This window comes from Elgaria multicarinata, chromosome 10 (assembly GCF_023053635.1).
Source record: "Elgaria multicarinata webbii isolate HBS135686 ecotype San Diego chromosome 10, rElgMul1.1.pri, whole genome shotgun sequence".
In the NCBI taxonomy this organism is placed as follows: domain Eukaryota; kingdom Metazoa; phylum Chordata; class Lepidosauria; order Squamata; family Anguidae; genus Elgaria; species Elgaria multicarinata.
This window is the reverse complement of record NC_086180.1, coordinates 89,512,379-89,534,948: the sequence shown is the minus strand read 5'-3', so window position 1 is coordinate 89,534,948 and position 22,570 is coordinate 89,512,379. Positions and strand designations below refer to the sequence as shown.

The window sequence follows — 22,570 nt, the reverse complement described above, 5'->3', positions numbered from 1 at the left end:
TCAGAATATTGGTTATGACCTTTAGAGCCCTATACAGCTTACCTGAAAGACCATCTTCTCCCATACAACCCTGTCCATGTTTTAAGATCTTTTTGGGAGACCCTCCTTGGCATCCTCGCCTTCAGAGGCACATTCGGTGGCGAAAGAAGAGAGGGCCTTCTTAGTGGCTGCTCTCAGCTTATAGAATCCCCTGCTGAGGGAGGCTAAATTAGTTCCCTCTTTTCTGTCCTTCTGCCAGCTGGCAAAGACATTTCGGTTCAAGCAAGACTGCAACATGTACTGTAAGTTGGTACTTTGGGTTGGATGCTTTTTTTACTCTGAAATTTTTGAGTGCTTTGTGTTTTTAATGTATTATTTTTAACCAAGTTTTTAAACTACTGATTGTTCGCCACCTGGAGCACCATTTTCTGGGTGGAAAGACAAGGTACAAATTAAATAAATAAATCTATCACCAACAGGCACTAAATATTTCACCCCATTGTGATGGTTAACAGAAACAGAAATGTTTTGTGTACTTTCTGCAAAAGCTATGTTTCTTCAAATAATGTGGCTTATGGAATTCTCCTGCCATCTTATTATGGCAATGGCCATTTGGAAACTAGAGTTCTCAAAACGCATGGCCTAAGATGTCAATCACACACCGTAGCAATACTGAAAAAAGCTTACAAGTGCATTTAACTCTCAAGTTGCAAGAAAATATTGCTACTTTCTAATCCAACTGCACTTCCCCTCATTTGAATAAACAGATTTCCCACAAGCAAGTTCCTTAAAGCTGCATTTATTTATTTATTTATTTAATTACAGTTGCTCTTATGGCCGAGAAATCATTTCTTGGAAAATCCCTTTCAGAATTCAGCATCTTCAGTGGGTCTATTTAGAAGATACAGGGGGTTGTGGTTGCTAAGCAACTACAGTAAAGCAAATACTTTGTGAAGCCCACAAAATGATGTGGCAAACAGTCATTGGCCTATTGTGTTAACATATCAGACTAACAAACTGATGCTGATGGGAATGTTTCATTTACAGTTCTTCAAACCTAAAAGTGTGAAGTTGGTGCTAAAAGACAGAAGGTATCTTCCCTAATTCTGCAGTAGGACAACTCTGGGATCAGAAGATTACGGGAGAAATCACTATTGAACAATATATATCGTTATCCAGATGTATTTCACATTCACTGTAAGGTTTTTATTTAAGCGTAAACTTCAAAAAAATATTAGGGGCTTAGCACAAAACAAATCAAATTAAGTGCCAAACATTGCAAGGGGGTGGGGGGTGAGTGTCAAAAACAATTCGATAAGTTTTTCACAGCACAAAGAAACCCCTCACCTTCCAAATTAGAGTGAAACACTGTGAAAATGGTATGACACTACACGATTTGCTTATAAGGTTCTGAATTATGGAGCAAAAAGGACCTACAAATTGCACTCCAAAAGGGAACTGTTAACACAAGATGCGGACTGTAAGTAAAGTGCATGAGAGGAAGCCTGCTGAGCTAAATGAAGTAGACTGAAAAGGTAAGAGGTCAGGTCATTCACCAGAGCGGCAGCAGGCTCGGAAACCACACTGCAAATTCTGGCATCCACTGGCGGTTTCAGCGTGGGGACCTGTGTAAAGACAGAACAAATGTGAAAGGAAGGAAAAGGGATTGCTGTCATCTTGGGTACTAGCCATTCATTTAATAATTTTGATTTTTGCATCAAGGGACATATCAGTTGTTTCCATTAACAATGTCAAGCTATGTTTGCAATAAAATTAGTCTCTAATTAACAGAACAGATTATATATAAATGCCTAGCCTTGCTCTTTGTATAACGGAGACTCCAAGCCTCATATAGTTGCACCAGCAGAGCTCCAGATTAATGGGATCACCAGTAAAAGTGCACCTAGGATAACAAACAAGGTTGGTATATACCAGGAATGGGACATTTTCACCCCGGCCCCCGGCCCCCACTGAGCTGCAGCCCTTGCAGGCACACACAGACCTCACAAAAGGCATCTAGCAAATATGGAGCACTCAAAGGGTCAAAATTAGCTCGCCTTTTTTAAAAAACAAATTTGAGGTGGCAGTGGGGGCTATATGCAGGCTGCTTGTTACCCACTCTTGGTATATACATTTAGCTTCTATATCATTAATGGATACAGATGAGCTCTAATTAGTAATAGAGGATGTATAGATCTTCTGTTAAATTATGTAATCCATTAAGAAAATGGTCGCAGTCCTACCAAAAGCCACTTACCTTCATTTGCAAGAATTAAAAATACTTGAGTGAAACCACTACACATATCAACTGATCCAGCAACAACAACAAAATGTCCTACAGTATTTCACTGAGGTGATTCATCTTAACCAGCCCTGCAATACTCAGATATTTTGCATATTCTTGAAACTGGCCAGAAAGTATGTGTTAATAACATATTTGAAATGTATAAAGAAAAGAGAACCTCTTTTTTCAGTACTAAAACCACCACCTATAAAGCAGTAGGTTTAAAGAAATTGATAACTAGATTTTTTTTTGAGGGCCAGCTACTTGCCATGTTATTCATGCTTCCACGTTGCTGTTATTTTGAAGGAAAAGCAGGGCCCAGTACTGGTGCTGCACTGCTAATCTGGATTGAGCCCCAAACTTGTCCAAAATGCTCCTCCTTCATTTGTCAATGAAGATGCTGGTTGCAGCCCCTTGAACTTTTGAGGGCAAATAGCAGTCAGAGGGGGAGGACCTTTTTCTGGTAAGAAACAGGCACTGAGCCCTGCCTTGGCCTGTGAACTGTAACCCTGCTTTTTCTTTAAAAGCCTAAGCGGCAGTGTTAAGCATGCTTTTTCTTAAAAATGAAAACTGTGACCCACGTAACGTTTAGTTTGACGTGTAGACTGGTATCAAGTTCCTTAAGATAATGTTCAAAAGCTGAAATTTATAGACCCCTAACCCATCACTAGGAATTTCAATGACTAATAATAAAACTAGTTAGCTAATGTACAGGTGAAGTTTTGAGGACGGGGGGAGGATTATTTTTTTATTGAGTCAAATACTAAATGTACACCTGCCCCTTCTCTACCCACCCTCAAAAGAAAAATCTTACCTAAAAACTTTTGGAGATGGCTGGACAATAAGAACTGAAGAGTTTTATTTTAACCCAACCTGTAGGGATTATATGTTTTCCCTTCATCCAACAATTCATATTATTTACTGGTAGCCACAGCTATTCTCTCTCCTAAGCAGTTTCCATCTGAGCTAGTCAGTGTAAGTACACTAACTCTAAGAAGTGGTGCCTGAAGTTTGCCTTTTCCCCTGTTCTCTCCCCGCTGTTGTTGTTTTCTATATTGTGTCTTTTAGATCGTAAACCAGATTGCAGAGATTGGGAATGCTCACGCAAACCAAAGGTTATTTAAGTGTTGTCTGACTCTTAAACAACCCGTGTTGCCTGGACCAGACAGCACTACAGCCGCTGCAAGTAAATTAAGCCATGGTGAGCTGTCACGTCATGCAAACCAGGTCACTGTCCCTGCTTTTGTTTCGTTTGTTTGTTTGTTTTTGCCTTATCTGCAAGTCACTCTGGAAACCTATTTATCTGAAGAGTGGGGTAACAATGCTTCAAACATATACAATACAGATTGAGTCAGATCATGGTCAAGTTTAGGAAAATCAGGGCAAAGCAACATAGGTGCTGCAAGGTAAGTATTTTATAGTAAACAATGGGGAAAATTGAATGAGATTTTTCCTAATCAATGCTAATATGAGAGTAAATTATAACATGGTGTGGCAAACTAAAGCATAAGTTATTTGTCCTTGATAAACAAGATCAAGGTGGAGAGAAAACAAAATGAATCTAAGGTTAACAAGAATTAGCTGGAAATTGTTAAGAAAAATAGATAAAGCAGATTAGAGGTGAAATCTTTGGCCTTTTTTTTTTTAAGCAGATATACTTTAAATAAGGAAATAAACCAAATACACCATTTAGCAAGTACATTGACAACAGAAAACATTAATCCCTCCCATTAAGCATAATTGTGGAATGTGGACAATAGAATCAAATAAAGGTATATAAAGAAGTTATCAGACACCAAAACAAGGAAGGGTTTTTTCTGTTAGAATTGCTATATCTTCTATTAAAGAATAAGATTAGTTATAAGCTGATGTTCAAAACCAAACAGGAAATTTTAGAATGTTTATAAAACATGTCTATGTATAATTTTAAAAACTTATTCTAAAACTTCCTGGTATGTATGTATGTATGTATGTATACACAGAAATTCACTCACACTTACTTTCCAGGAGATTCTTGTTACTATTTTGACAAGTGTCTTTAAGGGAGCAATGCTATTTTCACCAGGAGGCTCCCTGAGTGGCCATAGCAAGCAACTGGTGGGATACACTTCTGCCAGAAGACCCTTAGTATGCTGACAGAAAGCTATGCTGGTGTAATGTCCATAATGTCCTGCTAACATTATGAGGAGAGGGAACCAGCCATGTTGGGGCATTTGTGGAGCTGCTGGATCCAAAGGCCCCTCATGCCTATGAGACGCTCATGAAATAAGGCTAGAGGATCGGCAATCCTTGACTTGATATTGACCAATAGGGATGACGTAGTGGATAAAGTGGCAGTTACGGGAACTCTGGGGGAAAGTGACCACATCATACTTGAATTCTTGATTATGAAGGAGGCCAAAGTTGAGCGTAGCCATACACGTACTCTGGATTTTAGGAAAGCTGATATAAATAAACTCAGAACTATGATAAGTAAGGTCCCATGGCAAATGAGCCTAATGAGAAAAGGAGTGCAGGATGGGTGGGAGTATTTAAAAAAGGAAATTTTAAAGGCACAGTTACAAACAATTCCAACAAGGAGAAAACATAGAAGACAACAGAGGAAACCAATGTGGTTCCACAAAAAGCTTAGAGTTGACCTGAAAACAAAAAGGGATACATATAGGAGGTGGAAGGAAGGCCAGGCTACAAAAGAAGAGTACAAACCAGTGGCGCAGAAGTGCCGAAATGGCGTCAGGAAGGCTAAAGCTGAGAATGAGCTGAGATTAGCGAGGGATGCTAAAAGCAATAAAAAGGCTTTCTTCAGATATGTGAGTAGTAAAAGACAGAGGAAAGAAATGGTGGTTCAGCTGCTTAATGAGGATGGCAAATTGATAACAGATGACAAAGAAAAGGCTGAAGTGCTCAATTCCTACTTTGCCTCGGTCTTTTCCCAAAAGCGGGTCTATGACCCCCCTGGAAAAAGTGAAGCAGAAGTTGAGGGGGCAGGATTGCAGTTTGAGATTGATAAACAAATGGTCAAAGAACACCTAATTTCCTTGAATGAGTTCAAATGTCCAAGGCCCGATGAACTGCATCCTAGAGTAATGAAGGAGCTAGCGGAAGAACTCTCAGAACCTTTGTCTATTATCTTTGCAAAATCATGGAAGACGGGTGAGGTGCCGGACGACTGGAGGTGGGCTAACGTTGTCCCTATCTTCAAAAAGGGCAAAAAGGAAAAACCTGGGAACTACAGACCAGTCAGTCTGATATCCATCCCTGGGAAAATTCTGGAGCAGATTATAAAGAAGTCAATCTGTAAACACCTTGAAATCAATGCAGTGATCACTAGAAGCCAACATGGATTTGTCAAGAACAAGTCATGTCAGACAAATTTGATCTCATTTTTTGATAAGGTAACCTCCCTTGTGGACTGTGGGAACGCTGTGGATGTCACATGACTTCAGCAAAGCTTTTGACAAAGTACCACATGACATTCTGATTAACAAACTAGCTAAAAGTGGGCTAGATGCAACAACTATTAGGTGGATTCACAGTTGGCTACAGAATCGGACTCAAAGAGTACTTATCAATGGAACCTTCTCAAACTGGGGAGAGGCAACGAGTGGGGTACCGCAGGGCTCAGTCCTGGGCCCAGTGCTCTTCAACATTTTTATTAATGATTTGGACGAGGAGGTGCAGGGAACGCTTATCAAATTTGCAGATGACACAAAATTGGGTGGGATAGCTAATACTCTGGAATACAGAAACAAACTTCAAAGTGATCTTGATAGGCTGGAGTGCTGGGCTGAAAACAACAGGATGAAATTTAATAGGGATAAATGCCAAGTTCTACATTTAGGAAATAGAAACCAAAGGCACAGTTACAAGATGGGGGATACTTGGCTCAGCAATACTACAAATGAGAAGGATCTTGGAATTGTTGTAGATTGCAAGCTGAATATGAGCCAACAGTGCGATATGGCTGCAAGAAAGGCAAATGCTATTTTGGGCTGCATTAATGGAAGTATAGCTTCCAAATCACGTGAGGTACTGGTTCCTCTCTATTCGGCCCTGGTTAGGCCTCATCTAGAGTATTGCGTCCAGTTCTGGGCTCCACAATTCAAGAAGGACGCAGACAAGCTGGAGCGTGTTCAGAGGAGGGCAACCAGGATGATCAGGGGTCTGGAAACAAAGCCCTATGAAGAGAGACTGAAAGAACTGGGCATGTTTAGCCTAGAGAAGAGAAGATTGAGGGGAGACATGATAGCACTCTTCAAATACTTAAAAGGTTGTCACACAGAGGAGGGCCAGGATCTCTTCTCGATCCTCCCAGAGTGCAGGACACGGAATAATGGACTCAAGTTAAAGGAAGCCAGATTCCAGCTGGACATCAGGAAAAACTTCCTGACTGTTAGAGCAGTGCGACAATGGAATCAGTTACCTAGGGAGGTTGTGGGCTCTCCCACACTAGAGGCCTTCAAGAGGCAGCTGGACAAGCATATGTCGGGGATGCTTTAGGGTGGATTCCTGCATTGAACAGGGGGTTGGACTCGATGGCCTTGTAGGCCCCTTCCAACTCTGCTATTCTATGATTCTAAGTCACTCTCCTTGTCAATGGAGAAATGTAATGAAATGTAATAAATAAATAAATAAACGGGAGGAGAAAAGCAAAGGGATACAAATACACCCCTTCTGCCCTGGCCATAACAAAATGGCGGGGCACAGGATGGCAGCTCTTGTCAGATTTTAAAGAAGAAAATTACTGGCTTGGAAAACATATTCAGTATGAGAAAAAAAGCATGAACAAGCAAGCAGCAAACTTGGATCAAGACTGGTTGCTTCTACCTCTGAAAAAACTTGCACTACTTTTTCATGTTCCTTACTTAATAGCACTGGGAATTGCAAGCATCTAAGGCAGCGGTTCTCAACCTGGGGGTCGCGACCCCCTTTGGGGGTCGAATGACCCTTTCACAGGGGTCGCCTAAGACCATCGGAAAACACATATATAATATTTCACAATATATAATTACATATTGTTTTTGTGATTAATCACTATGCTTTCATTATGTTCAATTTGTAACAATGAAAATACATTCTGCATATCAGATATTTACATTACGATTCATAACAGTAGCAAAATTACAGTTATGAAGTAGCAACGAAAATAATTTTATGGTTGGGGGGTCACCACAACATGAGGAACTGTATTAAAGGGTCGCGGCATTAGGAAGGTTGAGAACCACTGATCTAAGGGAAAAGCTTTAATCAGCTAGGGTTGGGTCTGAAAGTAGGCCTGCAGAAAGAGCATAGACTAATTCAGACAAACTCAGACCTGACAGTATGCAGGGGCTGCTACCTGGGTTCATAACTCATCAGTGCTCACACAGGTATTATTTCTAAGGACTGACTGTTGAAGATGAAGACACTAGTTTTTTCACCTCCTACGCAACCTTTTACAAAGGTAAAAAGGCAACCATATACCACATGACTTCAGAAATAACGGACTTACAATGCAATCCTATATACTCCTAATTATTTTCAATGGAACTTAGTCCGACTAGGACTGTAGTCCTAGGGTTTTAAACTCTTCTATAGCTGTGTGCTGCGTGTTCATGCTTTCTGAATTAAAAATCTAACCATTTTAGAAAGAAATACTGAAAAGTTCACTTGCACTCATTCCAGTTTTGTTTTGTGCAAAAAATCATGCATGAGAGGTGACTAACTGGTAGTGAATGGAGATCCAGTAACAAAAAATATACAGTTTAAGAGCTTTTCAGGGGGCTACATGGAACAGGGCATCAGAAGTGAAGAAAAGTTCACAGATCTTAGGGTCCAAGACCAGATAATCAATTTCTCCCAGAATATATGTAAAACAGAAGAAAACAGTCCTGTTCCCACAGCATTGTTTGATCATGGGCTATAGAGGGAGACATTCAAAAGACCAGATCTTATATCTATTAGCCCAGACCAGAACTATTAGCAGCAATAAGGCAGCAATAAGGCAGCTTAAATCTGGTTTGAAAGTCAGCAAGAGCAGCATCCCCCAACACTGCCTATATACAGTTCTGAAGCATGAAATAAAGGCAAAGTTGCTGAAAGCATCTGTGTAGCCCAGTATCGTCTGTAACAAATCCACAACACAAGGTATGAGAATACTGCTTCCAAGGCAAGGTTAATCAAGGGAAGCATTTAGAAAGTCAACATCCTTCCACCTTGATTATAACACTTAAAATGTGAGTATTAGGAGGTAGCAGCAGTACATATTCAACATATGGGCCTAACAGTAGGTTTGTAGTCTGAATTAGGTTTGGTATATTTAAACCCTAAATTTTAGGGCTTGCATAGAGACCTGTAACAGTTGTAACATTCTCCAGATCTTTCTGTTACAAAGATTCAACATTTCTGTGCACCACCACATTTTTTAACTCACTGTTTTCTTCAATGCTGAAAGAATTCATGTATCAGAAGACCCAATGCAAGTAACAGCTTCTGATTCCAACAACTACTACATGTATCCAAAGCTGGGAGAGTCCCCTTCTTGCCAACATCTTGCCCTGCACTCCTAACACCACCACTTCACACTCACTGCAGAACTTTAATTTCCCTTGCCAAAGCAAATAAGGAAATCAAAACACCACCAGTTTCTCTTCTCCATTTCCCTGGCAGAAGAGGCCTTTCCCTGCCTTTCTTCATCAAGATTAAACTTAAGTATACACTACTATAAAGAATAAGGAAGGAATGCAGCCAGTGGGGCTATTTTCTTGGTTTTTCTGGCTAGGAAAATGAAACCAGGAGGCAGCAGCATAGCTGGACTCTTATCTTTTACAAGACAACAGCTGGAAAGGGACTCTTCAGCCATGGCAACCTCGACTATAGTACTGGAAGGCTTCAGCACACATGACCCCTCATTAAAAATGAACAGGACCAGAGATCCATCCAAAAGGGAAGCAATATCACATAAAACTTCTGTCAAGATGCCATTGCACGAATCATACAATACTTACATTTTAAGAGGAGATATTATGCAAGCCTCTATCCTTTATAGCAAGTCTTCATAATCTACTTTTAGAGACGATGCCAGCAAAATAGTTAAAGTTGATCCAAGCATTAGCCAAGGCAAAATATTTTTCAGTGACAAACATTCTGTCACTTACACACATAACAGAAAGACAGGATGCTTTGCCATACTTGAGACATCCAGACCAATCACCTTCTGGGTCTACATAACAAGGTAAGTCATGGAAGCTTGGTCAGGTCAGTCATGTTTGCCTGAGGCAGCCAAGACGTTACTGTCTTGGGGAAATGACCACCCATGCCTGTGCAAAAGGATTTTTTTTTAAAAAAAATATATATGATTACATACAGTCTCTCCCTCCATCCAATCACTATCAAAATCTTCAGGGCAATACTAGTAGGACTGTTGCTAGTCTACTACTTTGTCTAGTTTCAAGCGTCCTAAGGACCCAATAACCTGTCCTTAAAAGCGGCTAGAAAATGTTTTAAATAAAAACCTTTTATTCATTATTTCAATAACTACCTGAAAACACAAACCGTTCAAGAATCTACACTTCACTAAGACAAACTATAGAAAAAGCAAAACTCCTACATCTAAGTCATGAGAAACTGGAAGAAAAGCACAAAGCCACCTACTGGAATAGATATGGATATAGACCAGTTAAGTGTTCAGAAGCTTTATGGGGACAAGAAGCTGTTCTGACAGACTTGGACAATTTTGTTCATGTGTACAGACTATGTGCATAAGAAGTGCAACATAAAAGTAAGTAATTCATGCAAGATCGCAAGGGGTTGGAGTCAATGGCCTTATAGGCCCCTTCCAACTCCACTATTCTATGATTCTGTGAAAGGAAAAACCATGTTTTGCTGGAACCAATGTTTAGGCACCAAAACCCCAATTATCAAAAGCACTGGGGCCGAGATTTCCACACCACCTGGCTTTTGGTCCAGAGATGCAGCAACTGGATTTGTTGCAGTGCATGTTGGATGCATTCCATAGCCATTATGAATATTCAACACCTGATCAGGACGAACAGTGTTTGCTACATGACATCCAAACCAGGACACCATAGGTGAAACAACCAACTGTTAAACTACAATTAGTTAGGTTAACTGTGGGTTGTTTAACCCACGATTACCCTATGGAGTCTGAGTTTGGATGTCACATAAAAAAACCAACTGGGGGCTGCATAATGAAAAAAGCTGCAGAATGCACCACAGCAAATCATGAGTCAATTAACCCACAGTTTGCTACCATTATATGTGAACAGTGAGCAGCTCCATATTATCATGCTGAAAACAAAACATCTGAATAGTTAGCAAGTTAGCAGTAAAACATTCAAGCTTGGAATTCATGCTTTAACAGAGGATCTTTCAAACACTCAAGATTTGACTTTCTGTGCTACTAGCATTCTGCTTCAACGCTTGTAAAGATTATCTCAAATGTGTGTGTGCATCACAACAAGTGAAATCAAGAGGTAGAACTTCAGCCCATTATTTAACTGAAATTGGATCCTAAACGATTCATCTCAAGTATACTTTCTTAAGGAGACGTGTTGGTTTAAAAAAGCACTGGTTTAGAATCAATTTTAAAATATAAATCTACATCTTCAGAAACATTTAACTTTATGGCTTATATGACACATCAGGGGACCCACACCTACAGACAAGAAATGGCTTTAAAGTCTGAACATTTCAAGGGTTATATATGAAGCCCCACAACATTAAAAAGACACTTTATTCAAAAGACATTACCGTTAATGTTGTCACAGTAGTAAAAGTGTTCATGGTTTAGAGACGGGCACACCGAGACCAAATCTTGCAGGCCTGCACCAGTTACTGCAAGGCAACCAGAGAGATTGAGGTGTTCTAGATGAGGAAGCCCACCTCCCAGTGTCAACATCCTACAGGGAGAAAATAAAAGTCTCATTAAGATCATATCAGGAACTAAACAATCAAGAGACATCTGCTCGATTAACAATTCCTTAATTTTAAATCACTTGTTTCAGAGGCTTTCAGGACCCCTTTAGACTGCACAAAGCAACTTAGAGGCTTTCTCCACTTAAATCAGCCAATGCCTTGCTGCTATTGCTACTACCAGATTCAGTGGTCAGAATGACAAGATGAATAAGGGAACAGCAGCAAGACTGTTGCTTTGAGTTTTGAGGAAGGCTTCACTGACGGGCTGCAGCAGGGGCTTTGGCGGGGCTACATACCTGAGACCACTGTCTGTTATCTGATAACAACCTGACAGACTGAGAAATTGAAGCACTCGTCCCGTCTCTTGCTCTGATTTTGCACTCCTGAAATATGCCAAGTCTTTTCCCTCTGACTGTTTACTAGTCCTTGGTGCATGTTTAGATAGTGCAGAGGAACCTGGGAGTGCCTGAATAGTTCTTAATGCCGTCCCAGCACAACAGAAAGAGTGTCCACAATAAGTCAAAGCAGCAGAAGTGCAATGCTGCTGCCAGCAGATGCTAGTCCTTAATCCAAAAATGTCTTTGCTGCAGCATGATGCAGAACAAGTGAAGCTGGATGCTGGCTCTACCACAGAGACACCTTCAATATTTCTGTGCTTCCACTCTGCAGCATCTTCAATATCTGCCAGATCTTCTGCATCTAACATCCAGATATAGGCAGAGCTGAAGCTCTCTGATCTGACAGGTACACTCCAATGGCTTTCATTTCCTTCTCCCTCAATCACATTTTCATTATCATGCAAGCTACAGTCCTTTTTGTGGGCTTGCAAGGCAAAGTCTTTGCTTCTCCACACTGTTTTTCCATTCCTGCTTCGGCAACTTTTCTGAGAGCCTGCTTCACGGGATGACAAAATTCCCAAGGCTATGGAAATCTTTCGTACAGCCACATCTGTGATTCTCTCACATCCAGAGAGATCAAGATGCCGGAGATTCTGACAGCAACCAACCCAAGACCAACTGAAACAAACATTGACATCTTCGTTAATTTTTATTTATTTATCACACCAGCAAGCATGTTCAAGGTACTGCACATAAAGTATTCATATTCAAAATCTACAACCTCCCCCAACCAAACCTGAAAATATAAATACAAGGAAACAGCTAAGGAAATACAAATAATTTTAAATCAGCAACAATTGGCAAAAGTATAATTAAAATATGACAACAATACATCTCTTCCTTGCAATTCAACACAAGTCAGGAGGCACAATCCACAGATTCCATGTCATTCTGAATACCTTCTTCCCCAATTGTCCTCCACCACAGTTCAGGCAATGAGGCAGGAGTAAATGATAGGCTTTAAATTATCTGAATGCTGTATTATAGAGAAAGCCCAAGGGTAAAAAACCCACAAGACTGCAACTCCTGCCACTGAGTGTAGCTGCCACTGTTTTGACTCTCTGTCTGCACTGAAAAGAAGTACAAGGCTGGGGCTCCCATCTCTCCTTCCCTCTTACTTTATGCACAAAGGGAGAAATTTACAAGTTTCTATTACTTGTTCGTTGCCTAGCTTGGCCAAAGTGACAAACCAGGAGCATCTAGATGCCTCTGAAATCCCCCCTTAGGCAAAGACAAAGGAAAAGGGGGAGGAGTGCATCCTACTCCGGGGCGAGGGGGTCGCTAGCCCATGGACAGCATACAGCCCGTGGTGCATCCCATGGCAGCCTGTAAGCCCCACCACCCAGCGACGACTTCCGACAGAGAGCACTTCCCTCACTCTTCACTCAGGAAGGCAGGAGGAGAAGTGCTCTCTTGCTCAAAGGGCTTCACGCTTTGAAATCGGCAGCCCCTGAAGCTTCTCCACCCACCCCCTGCATAAGAGCGAGAAGCAGGGAAGCACAGCTGATTCAGAACACTTTGAAATAGCGGATGCAGAAGGTTCCTTGTCTAAATGGGAGGACATGTGGGGAGAAGGGGCTGAAAACACTATCCCAGAATTACCCAAAATATGGCAGAGAGGCAGATGGGAGAAGACTACCAAAATTTTGAAAGCTCAGCCAAAGTTTTACTGCTATCAGAATGCCCATCGTTGCTTGGAAGTACGCTGCACCAGAACCAAAAATAAAAGCCCTGGCAGCCAAACGGACAAAGAATCACAGCCAGGCCCACACTGCCATCATTTGCCAGGTCAGAATTCAAAGAAAAGAAGGTATGGGATGGACTTAGTGCCTGGCCTGCCTTCCTCTCTGCATTACAGAAAAAGAGTCAGCATTCTAGGGAGGAAAAGATGCCCCAGTACTATGCTGACAGCTCATCTCTAGCTGATAACCTGCCATAAATGCCAGGAATATTGAAGGGAAATAAAGGTCAGGATCTGTTGTGATAAGGATACACAAGACCTGTACAGAATTAGAAAATGCAGAAAATGAACATTTCGAGTAGGGAAGCAACCTGTTTATGTGATAAAGGTTTCCCATTTTCTTGGACCACTTTGCATCTGGACAACATTGCATAACATTATTAAGCATAGGCATAGGAAAGGTAAGCCATACAAACTAATGGTTATGTCTGACTGTTTCTTGACATAGTGATCTGTCTCAAATGTAGTTTTGTTGAAACACTGTCACATACAAAAATTGCATCTAATGTGAAGCTGCTATCCTTACAACATTGGGACCTCTATTCTTCTCTGTGTATGGTTTTAGGCAATGTGAGCTTTTGCCTTACTTTATCTGCTTCTCCCATGCACCAGGACCCGAGACACACTCTCTTTTCCTTGGTTTCTCTTTTCCACATGGACTGAGAAAGCAAATTGCGATCAAAATAGGCAAAATGTATAGGCCCTGCTAAGAAATATTTTTTGAAAAAATCTCTCACAATTAGCATTTTTACTATTGAGCATTCAATGTAAACTCAGAAAAATGCAATTCTTACAATGACCACGTTTGCACGTAACAGCAACTATGGGTTAAAGAACCCATAGTTAGCTCTGGCTGCACAGCAGCAAACAACTGAGCTGCCTCTTGCTTGTTTGGCCACTTCTGCTTTGTAAACAGAACACAGGAACGTCCTGTGCGAACCCAGCATTTGTTTATTGGTTTGTTGTTGGGTTAAATCTCTAGATTATTTAAGCCTAAAACTCTGGGTTATTTAAGCCTAAAAAACCCAGAGCACCAAGTTCGCACATCATGGCAACAACCCAGGAATGGGGGTGGTTCCAGGGTTGTTCAGCAAAGCAGGCAGAAGTCAGCACACACTCACTCTCACAAACAGTTGTTTGATGGTGAGAACCAGGTCACTGTCTGAATTTCACATTTAACACCCACACACATTTTTGTGCAGCTATTATCTCAAGTCTGTAGATGTTACTTTCTCAATAGTTGCTCACACACCATTCAAGTGAAGTGTAAACCCCAGGAGATTACAACAGATCACATAATTTATCATCCCCACTATGCCTAGGTTTTGCTAGCCTAATTCAGTGTGGAACAAGGGTAGAAACTTTTCATATTACCAGAAGGATACAAGAGCAACCCTCACCAAAATATAGGATTACCAACCTTTCAAATGCAGAATCAGAAATATCAGTTTGAGTGAGATCAAGATACTCCAAGTTAGGACAAAGTTCTAAGATCTGTCTCACCTAAAAAAAAAAAAAAATCAGTTCAAGAAGGTGATGTTACAAAAAGAGTGAAGATGGCAGTAAGAACTCATTTCAGCATACAATATTGATGTCTTTATATTTTGTTAATCCACCTCAAATGCAAACTGCAGCAAAAAAAGCAGCACAGAATTTTTTAAAAAGGAAATACAACCTTGAATTCTATTATTTTTCTTTACAGATAGCACAGACATGCCCATTATGTATACTGTACCATTTTGTTAGATATGGCGGAGCTGTAGGCCAATACAATTGTTTTCACTGAGGTGCCTACACGTGGCAGAACATTATGAATTAAGCCTTGCAGTAAGTCCTTCTCTTTCTGAACAATGCTGATAGCCAACGATTCTTCTGCATTTTCTTCTATAAAGGAATTAAAAAAATTTAAGAATAAAATAAATGCACATATTGTATGGTTCTTTGGCTCTCAAACAAGCCCTGCTGTCCAGGTTTGTATGCCATGACAAACCATGGCAGTGGAGACTGGGAGATGAATATTCAAAATGGCTGCACTGTTACCACCCACCATGGCTTAAATAAGGCATGGTGGGCTGCAGTAAACATCCAAACTGGTCAAGTGGTTTCTTATAGATGCTGAATAGCATGGGTGACAAAACTGAGCCCTGCAGCATATGACAGCACAACAGCCACAGGGCAGACCAATAATTTCCCAGTACTGCCTTCAATTGGCCATCCAGATAAGACAGGAATCACTGAAACGCAGTGCCCCCAAATCCCCAACTTGGGCAGGATCTACACTGCTGCTTTAAAGCAGTTTATAACAGTATTGACAACTATTGGGGCCCATGACACACTCCATATACATTTTTCAAACCGTTTTCAAAATGTTATATCCTGCTTGATGTATATCTGGCCTTGGACAACCACTGCCCCTATGAAAACAAATCATGATCTTGAAGTGCAATACCCTAGCCCACCTGATGTCAAATTTTGGAAGAGACAAACTATAAAAGGTAGAGATATACTCTATACTTTTAGCTTACCAGTCTCATCTATGTCGGCATCTTCATCCCATTCCTGAAAAGCACGACTTTCATCTTTTCTGTTTTTCACCCATTCTTCATCAGGCTCTGTTTCAAAATCACCTTGGGGGCCACTGGACCAATCTCCTGATCACCCAACAAAAACGCATTTAACTTTGGAAGATCAACCTTGGAATTAGCCACAGCAAAGGGCTGCAAGGCTCAATTCAAAAGGAAGCAAAGTATCAAGCAACAGGAACCACAAAATGCTAGAAACATTATGTATGTTGTTCTCAACATTAATCCTTAGGGACTGGGAAAAGAATGCATGCAGAACAGTGCTATAACATCTTTTCCAAGCTAGAATGATTCCAAGCCAGACCAAGAGATGATGCATTCCCAGTCCTTACATTGCCAGAAACTTGACATGGAATTTTAGAAACTGTATTTTGTCATTAAGATATTAAGAACAAGGCTGCACATCAAGATGTATGCAAAAACATAAGAATTTCAATAAAAATAGAAGCAAATCTCTTCACTCTCAGTTCAACTGAATTGTTGCCCTGGTTTCAAGAACAAGGTTACTCCATTGTGCATAGTGTAGAGTAGAATTTCCCAGTTTGTAAATCATGCATTCTCTAAACATGCTAATTGGCATATTGGATGACAACTAAACAAAACCTTAATACTATCTAGGGCAAGGATCCCTAACCTTTTGTGAACCGTGGGCACCTTTTGGAAATTTGCAGGCACCACCAGCAAATGCTTAATCTGTGGATCACAGCTTTGGCATCTAGCTGTTGTGTCTATGGATCTTAGGTTATGCCTTATTCAGCAAAATCTTTTTTTTTTTTGTCTATTGGACACTGCAATGTCTTTTTAAAAATGTCTAATTTGGCTAATTGCCAGCGGTGCAATACAGCTGATGCTTCTTTCAAGCCTATGTTTTCGCAATGTCCACTAGCTGCTTCTTTTGGGAAGGAGGTTATTAAATATATAAATTCTGTACTGGAACAGTCTAATATTTACTGGTGTAATTATTTATCTCCGTCAAAATTAACAAATGGTCAGCTTAGACTAATATTACAACATTGCAAAGAAAAACATTAACCTCCTATAATGCAATGGATTGAAGAACTTAGCAAGCTTTAAATATCTTTAAATATCTGAACACAGACACCACCTTCAAATGGATACTTATTTGGATATTTGGTCCACTTTTATTGAAGCCTATGTATAATTGCTATAAAGTTGTATGTGTATGCATATGTGTTCATTGTGATGGATATATACAAATCATGTACGCATACTTTAAAAAATGGAAAGAATAAAAAATGCATGTTTTGTGGGTACCCACAGACAAAATATTGGGGAACCTTTTACAGGTGCCATTGGAGTGCTGAAAGCCCCTGACCTGGGGGCATAATCCACACCTATCAACATGCAACTGACATGCCACTGGCACTACACATTTGTGAAATTAACAGATTTCTGTTTGGCTCTCTGTACACATGTAAGGATCTCAAGTAAAATAATTTCTTTGAAAACAAAGTTCACAATCTAATATAGCTTGTGCCCAGAACTTTTGAAAAGCAAGACTGGCAATTATCAATCAAAACAAATGTTTATAAATGAAATAGAAAGTTTGACTGACAGAGTAAAATAAATGTGCTACATAGTAAATGGAATACATCACATCTATACATCTACAATGCTTGAGCTCAAAGTCAAATTATCCCCATAGCCTTTTCTTTTACATAGGGATAGATAGTAATGTAAGCTTCTAAAGAGCTGGGAAATTCAGCTACTTACCTCTAGCCCAATGCACAGGGTAAAGATGTTTCCAAAGAAATCCAGTTTTAGCCAGTTGAGACCATTTAGTGTTTACTTGACTACACCGACACAGTTCTTGAGGGCTAAGGTAACTAAAAATAGTCAGCATCACCTCAGTAGGAAGATGAATAATACTGCTGACTTGTCCAGTTTCTTCAGTTTCTGAAATATATAGGAATAATGCAGCACTGGATTGAAAAGTGTTGTCTTTTTATTAGGTTGCAAATATTCATCACTGAAATTGTGGCAGAAGAGGAAAGCTGCCAATATTCATTAAAAAGCCACACCACAACAACTTTTACACATGTCACTTATGGTCATAATACTGGCCCCTAGTATCCTTTCCCAAAGAATGAGGTGTGGAAGCCATCACAAACTCAACTAAGTGTGGTGTAGTGGCTAAGGTGTTGGACTGGGAGTTGGGAGATCCAGGTTCTAGTCCCCACTTGGCCATGGAAACCCACTGGGGACTTTGGGCCAACGTTTCTCAGCCCAACCTACCTCAAAGAGGTTGTTGTTGTTGTGATAAAATGGAAAGGAGGAAGGTTATGTACACCACCTTGGGTTCCTTGGAGGAAAATGGTGGGATATAAATGTAATAAATAAATAAATAACAAAACTAATGCTGGCTTAACACAAAACAATTCAATGAGCACACTTGTACAAAAAAAATAAATCAATGGACTTAAGCACATTTAACTGTGCTGGATTGTGGCCTAAAATCTATTTATGCCCAAGAACTTGGGTGTCAATTACATCTTTTTCTTTCTGGAATCTTGTTTTTGTATTGCTTTTTACCGATCAGTGCCTCAGAACAAGATAAATCTATCAAAATTTAGCTGTACGTAACAGGTAAAGATTACTGATAAAATACATTCACACCCAAATCCCTCAAAATTACATGGAACATCAGAATGTGTGACTGGAATTTTTGCACCATTATTTTCTAAGAAACCAGACCATAAGCATTCAGAAGGCTGCTGCCAATTAAATTTCAATTTAAATGGTTCACCTTGATCCACTTTTTCATCCACGGAGTATTTAGAAGCTTTCTGGAGCTCCTCAGCTTGATTCCAGAGACTAATACCTCTACGTATTTCCGCTGGAGTTTCCTTCTGTGAGCAATGTTGCGCAATAACTTTCTTTTTTATGTCCTTTAATTCTTCGTAAGTAAAATATTCCATCAACATTGGCTGGAAAACCTAACATACACAATAATTGTCAATTCTTGAACAACCCACACACCCCATACTTGCTGTAGCTTTTGAAATACTACATATATTTTTCCAATCAGATACTGTCAGCAAACATCTCATACTCGCAAGAAAATCAATGGCACAAACACGGATTAGACTTCATTGCAGATTAGTTCCTGAACTGACAACTTGCAAAACTAGACATGCCAATTTATTTTATTTATAAAAATAGTTATACTAGCTTGTCTCAGGGATGCTCTAGGATCATTCTTAGAAACATGATACAACCTTTTTATATTTGCTTATGTATGAATCATGTTTCTGACCTGGACAGTTTGGGAGTTCTTACCTCTCAACATTTTCTTTTGGGGTGGGGAGAGTATGGGAGGGAACTGAATTAGCAAGAGTCACAACATCAGGCAATGTTTTTGTATATTTCTGCTGTATAAAAGGAAGGGTCTCCAGGGACAGCTACATGTTACTACAGAAACACAGTCCCATATCTAATTCTCTACCTCACCTGCATAATGTCTAGTAAATTCACTGTGGGGCAACACCACACTATGTTTTCCTGTCCTACCAGTAGCAAGTGACATGGAATCAGTAGGAAAAACAAGGAAACACACTGTGCAATGACATCATAGAATAGCAGAGTTGGAAGGGGCCTATAAGGCCATCGAGTCCAACCCCCTGCTCAATGCAGGAATCCACCCTAAAGCATCCCTGACAGATGGTTGTCCAGCTGCCTCTTGAATGCCTCTAGTGTGGGAGAGCCCACAACCTCCCTAGGCAGGTTTCATTAGATGATGTGCACAACTAGAAATGAGTCTGACATCTTTGGCAGCAGACCAACATTCAACATGAGGTCCACTTCTGCTCTCAGATTGGGAGGCATTATTCCAAGACTACAGATGGTTGGTTACTATGACCAGGACCCGAAGAGCTCAGGTTGCTGTAATGGGCTTGCTTGCCCAGTGGGGATTTAAAACAACTTTTCTTCTTTGAATAACAGACTCCCTCCAACCAACCAATGCCATGTCATAAACTACTTTTGAAGCTTCACTCGGTTTCAGAAGCATTCACAATGAAGTAAAGGAACATACATTCAAGAAACAACACCTAAAGCCTACTTGAACTCATTAGTTGAATGACCGTTTGAATCTAACATATAACTTATTGCCTTTAAGATGAAGAAATGCAGGTTGCTTACCTGTAACCGTAGTTCTTCGAGTGGTCATCTGTGCAGTCACACAAAATGGGCTCTGCACCTGCGCGGAGTCTCGATCGGGAAAAAACTTCTATAGCTGAGGTGCTTTTGGCGGGAACCCCTCCCCCATGCGCCGAGTGCGCATGCGCAAGCTGAGGGGTTCCCGCCCTGGAGCTCAGTTCCTGGAGACCGACATTGTGGCCTCGAAACCGAGAGAAATAAAGGCTGTCGGTACCGATGGAGATATCGATGCCGAAATAAGTTTCCTTATAGTAGTACTAGGCGTTGGTATCGATGGAGGTGTCGATACCAAAATAATGTTTTAAATAAGCCACTACCATTGTACCCCAAAGAGTAATTACCCCTATATAGAGATGTTATTGAGAAAGAATTAAGTTACTATACATATTACACCGAAGTGGGGATGGTAGGGTGGGTTGTGTGACTGCACAGATGACCACTCGAAGAACTACGGTTACAGGTAAGCAACCTGCATTTCTTCTTCGTGGTCTCTGTGCATCACACAAAATGGGAGATTAGCTGACTTACCGGAGGTGGATCGGTGTCCTTGTCAGTATCGATGAAAGAACAGCTCTCCCGAACGAGCAGTCGGCTCTCGCTCTCGTATCCAAGCGATAGTGCTTCACGAAAGTCGATGGTCTTGACCAAGTCGCAGCACGGCAAAGTTCAGGGATGGAGATGCCCTTGCCGAAGGCTGTCGAAGTGGCCATCGCCCTCGTAGAATGAGCGTGGACGTTTGTGTCCAGAGGGAGCTTGGCAAGTTGGTATGCCAGCTTGATAGCCTCAACGATCCATCGTGCAAGTCTTTGTGATGAAATAGGCATACCCTTATGTTGTCCAGAGTAAGAGACAAATAAACGGTGTGACTTGCGGAAGGGTTCTGTACGCTGTTTATAAAAGGCTAAGGTCCTTCGTACGTCCAGTGTATGAAGAGTAATTTCCATCTGTGATGATGGAGAAGGAAAAAATGCGGGAAGGATAATATCTTGATTCAGATGGAATTCTGAGACCACCTTGGGCAGAAAAGTTATGTCAGGTCTTAATATTGCCTTATCCCTATGGAAAGTTAGATAAGGGGGATCTATGTGGAGAGCTGCAAGCTCACTCGATCTTCGAGCTGTAGTAATGACTATTAAAAAGGCTGTTTTAAAAGAGAGTAACCGGAGGTCTGTGGTAGCTAGTGGTTCGAACGGTTTTGAAGTTAATGACTTTAGCACAACTGAGATGCTCCAAGATGGTATACGTGTACGGATTGGTGGAGTTAAATTATTGAGTCCCTTCAAAAAACATTTTGACAGAGGATGTGAAAACACAGTTGAACTTTCTATATTGGGCCGGACTGATGATATTGCTGAGAGATATACGCGTATGGAGGACGTGGATAAACCTTTTTCTTAGAGAGATAACAGAAACATGAGAATTTGGTCCATGGTGGAAGAAAAAGGGTTGAAATTATTGTCTTTGGAAAATTTTTCAAAGGTAGTCCACTTTTGTGTATACGATTTGAGTGGATGGTTTCCTAGCTGCGTCTAGGATGTCTTGTAATCGAGTGGAGGTTACCTCAGGTTGGTGAACTGAATGTTCCATGCTGTTAACCTCAGGGTTTGTAGATTGGGGTGTCTGATTTTGCCTTGTTGTTGTGTCAGTAATGTTGGTAACAGTGAAAGCTGTCGGTACTGGTTGTTCGACACTCGTAGGAGTGCGGCGAACCACGTTTGCCTTGGCCACCAGGGAGTGATCAAGATGCAATTGGTCTTGTTGGCAATTATCTTGTATTCACTCTGGGTATGATGGGAAAGGGAGGAAACGCATAGAAAAGGGCGTTCGTCCATTGCATTATTCCTATATATTTCAGAAACTGAAGAAACTGGACAAGTCAGCAGTATTATTCATCTTCCTACTGAGGTGATGCTGACTATTTTTAGTTACCTTAGCCCTCAAGAACTGTGTCGGTGTAGTCAAGTAAACACTAAATGGTCTCAACTGGCTAAAACTGGATTTCTTTGGAAACATTTTTACCCTGTGCATTGGGCTAGAGGTAAGTAGCTGAATTTCCCAGCTCTTTAGAAGCTTGGTTGTGATATATAAATTTAGTAAACGTAAATCCAAAATAGGGCGAAGTCCTCCGTCTCTTTTCAGTACGGTAAAGTACCTAGAGTAGAAACCCTTTTGAAGTTGACTCCATGGAACAGGTTCGATGGCGCCTTTGCCAAGGAGCATGTCGACCTCCTGGAGTAAGGGTATTGTAGGTGGTGTAACCTTTACATTACCAAGAAGAGGGAGGGTGCTAAATTCTATACGGTATCCTCTTTGAATTATAGAGAGGACCCATGTGTCGGTAGTGATAGTCTCCCATTGATAATTGGGAGACCCATTGGGAGAGTCTATCATCAAAGAAAATGGTAGGATTATTTACAGGTGTAGGTAGAAAATCAAAGACGCCGTTTAAAACCTGCGTCGCTCCTCCGAGAAGTGGCTCTGCCTCTGTAAC

At 40.7% G+C, this 22,570-nt stretch overlaps 1 protein-coding gene across 1 annotated transcript in view; it reads right to left on the bottom strand.

Moving 5' to 3' along the window:
* Positions 1-762: 762 nt before the first annotated feature.
* Positions 763-22,570, bottom strand: part of FBXL5 (F-box and leucine rich repeat protein 5) — a 39,299-nt gene continuing 17,491 nt past the window's right edge. The window contains exons 4-11 of the mRNA XM_063135457.1: positions 18,668-18,857; positions 17,635-17,817; positions 15,844-15,969; positions 15,054-15,202; positions 14,739-14,821; positions 11,476-12,195; positions 11,015-11,163; positions 763-1,604 (exon numbers count right to left, since the gene is read on the bottom strand). Of these exons, the coding sequence (XP_062991527.1) occupies positions 1,528-1,604; positions 11,015-11,163; positions 11,476-12,195; positions 14,739-14,821; positions 15,054-15,202; positions 15,844-15,969; positions 17,635-17,817; positions 18,668-18,857 (1,677 nt within the window). The 3' untranslated portion in view covers positions 763-1,527. The remainder of the gene's footprint in view (positions 1,605-11,014; positions 11,164-11,475; positions 12,196-14,738; positions 14,822-15,053; positions 15,203-15,843; positions 15,970-17,634; positions 17,818-18,667; positions 18,858-22,570) is intronic.